At 32.2% G+C, this 1,777-nt stretch overlaps 1 protein-coding gene across 1 annotated transcript in view; it reads left to right on the top strand.

Moving 5' to 3' along the window:
* CBG16448 overlaps positions 1–1,777 on the top strand; it is a gene marked incomplete at both ends in the record, with an annotated part of 14,450 nt that overhangs the window by 754 nt on the left and 11,919 nt on the right. The window contains one exon of the mRNA XM_002647099.2: positions 712–819. Coding sequence (XP_002647145.2) covers positions 712–819 — 108 coding nt within the window. The remainder of the gene's footprint in view (positions 1–711; positions 820–1,777) is intronic.

Below are 1,777 nucleotides of genomic sequence, written 5' to 3'. Positions count from 1 at the left end.
GTATCTCAAAAACCAAAATAGCTACAAAAAAGTTGTTAATTAAAAAAGTAAAGCTCTATTTTTGTTTAGTATACACTAAAATTTTCAGGCAAAGTGGAAGATTCTGAAGTAGTTTTCTCAGACTTCAAAATTGGCTAATTTTCCATTAAAAAATTCAATTTTTGGAATTTTTAAGGGGACTTGAATTTGAAAAGAAGCAAACACGCTCTATCGCTAAAATGTTTGTTGATGGTTTTTTTTTGGTTTCCAAAAAATAAATCCCAAAAAATTCCAAAAAATTAAGAAAAAAATTTCCGTTTCAGAATTTATTTTTCAGAGAATTACAGAATACTTTTTTCCATTGAACCGATCGAAAACTATACTTGCCCGTTAAGCCGAATTATCTCGGTTACTGTAAGAGATAGCAAAAAGTTTTCAACCAGTAAAATATTACTGATAACTTGATAAACATTTTATTAGTTAACAAATTTTTGATATCTCCTACACTAACCGAGATAATTGAGCTCAAAGTGTGCCTACTGTAGGCAAGGTCTTAGCAAACTTTATTACTCTTTTCAAAATTAAAAATTGAAAATTGAATCAAAAAATTGGTTAAATTTAGAAAACCTTTAAACAAAAAATTATTTTTCTGACTTCATCACCAAATTTAATTGTTTTTTTTTTGAAACAGAAAAAAAAACTTTTTTGTAAAAGAATTAACTTTTTTTTCAGAATGGTGTCTACGAATACAATATGAAAGTTGCCAAAAAGCTAACGATGTCGTATAATAACGACAATCCAGCCAAACATGCGACACCAGTGGATTATGATTATAAAACTGTGAGTTTTAATTTTTGGAATTTCGGATTTTGAAATTTTTTTTTGACTTTTTCAGAGGAAAAAAAAGTAGTTCATATTTTTCCTATTTGTCTGAAAATTTCAGAATATACTAAACAAAAATACAAAAATCGAACTTTGATTTCGTAGTTGACAACTTTTTTGTAAAATTTCATTCAAACGAGATAGGCGCTTCTTCTTAAAGTGACCTAAAAGTGCTAATTTTTGGCATTTTCGGCAATTTTTTGGATTTTTCAGCTCCAAAATTATATTTTTCCTCTGACAATTTTATATCAATCGAAAGCTAAAATGTTCTACAAAACCATCTATTTTTTTCATTTCTATATCTCAAAATTGAAGCAAGTTATGCGCCTTTAAACTTTCAGATAGACGCAGAAAAGCGTACTCTACTGAAAAAGTTCAAATTTGATTTATTTTCGTGCATTTCGAGTTCAATTATCTCGATTTCTGTGAAAGATATCAAAAACTTGTCAATTAATAAAATGCTCATCATATTATCACCAGCATTTTATTAGTCGACAAATTTTTGTTATCTCTTACCAGGGGTGGGTTAGGATGGGAGAAAAACCTTGACGTTTTGCAAGATTTTCTCGCTTCTTGTGCAAAACGAGATTAAAGGAACATGCAATTATGTCGATGGGTCTCGACACGAAAGAAAATTTTCTTTAATGCGCGCTGATGGGTAGTCATTCTACGCAACGGCCGACACCTCCCGGGTTCCGCCGTCTACTATACTTTGTGTGTGCCGAGGCTCCGCCCACTTTTTTCGCGAAATGCGTGTGTTTTGCATTTCGTTTCCCACGAAAGCCGATCGCTCGCCCAGCCCTGTCTCTTACAGGGCTGGGCGAGCGATAATTAATCTCAGTAACCTAGATAATTAATATCACTGTGCGTATACCGTAAAACCTCTAATAGAACGACACCCGGATCGTCCACTTTG

Source organism: Caenorhabditis briggsae (genome assembly GCF_000004555.2).
Source record: "Caenorhabditis briggsae complete genome, chrIV, whole genome shotgun sequence".
Taxonomy (NCBI): Eukaryota; Metazoa; Nematoda; class Chromadorea; order Rhabditida; family Rhabditidae; genus Caenorhabditis; species Caenorhabditis briggsae.
The sequence above is the reverse complement of the archived record's forward strand: the minus strand, read 5'-3'. Positions and strand labels throughout refer to the sequence as shown.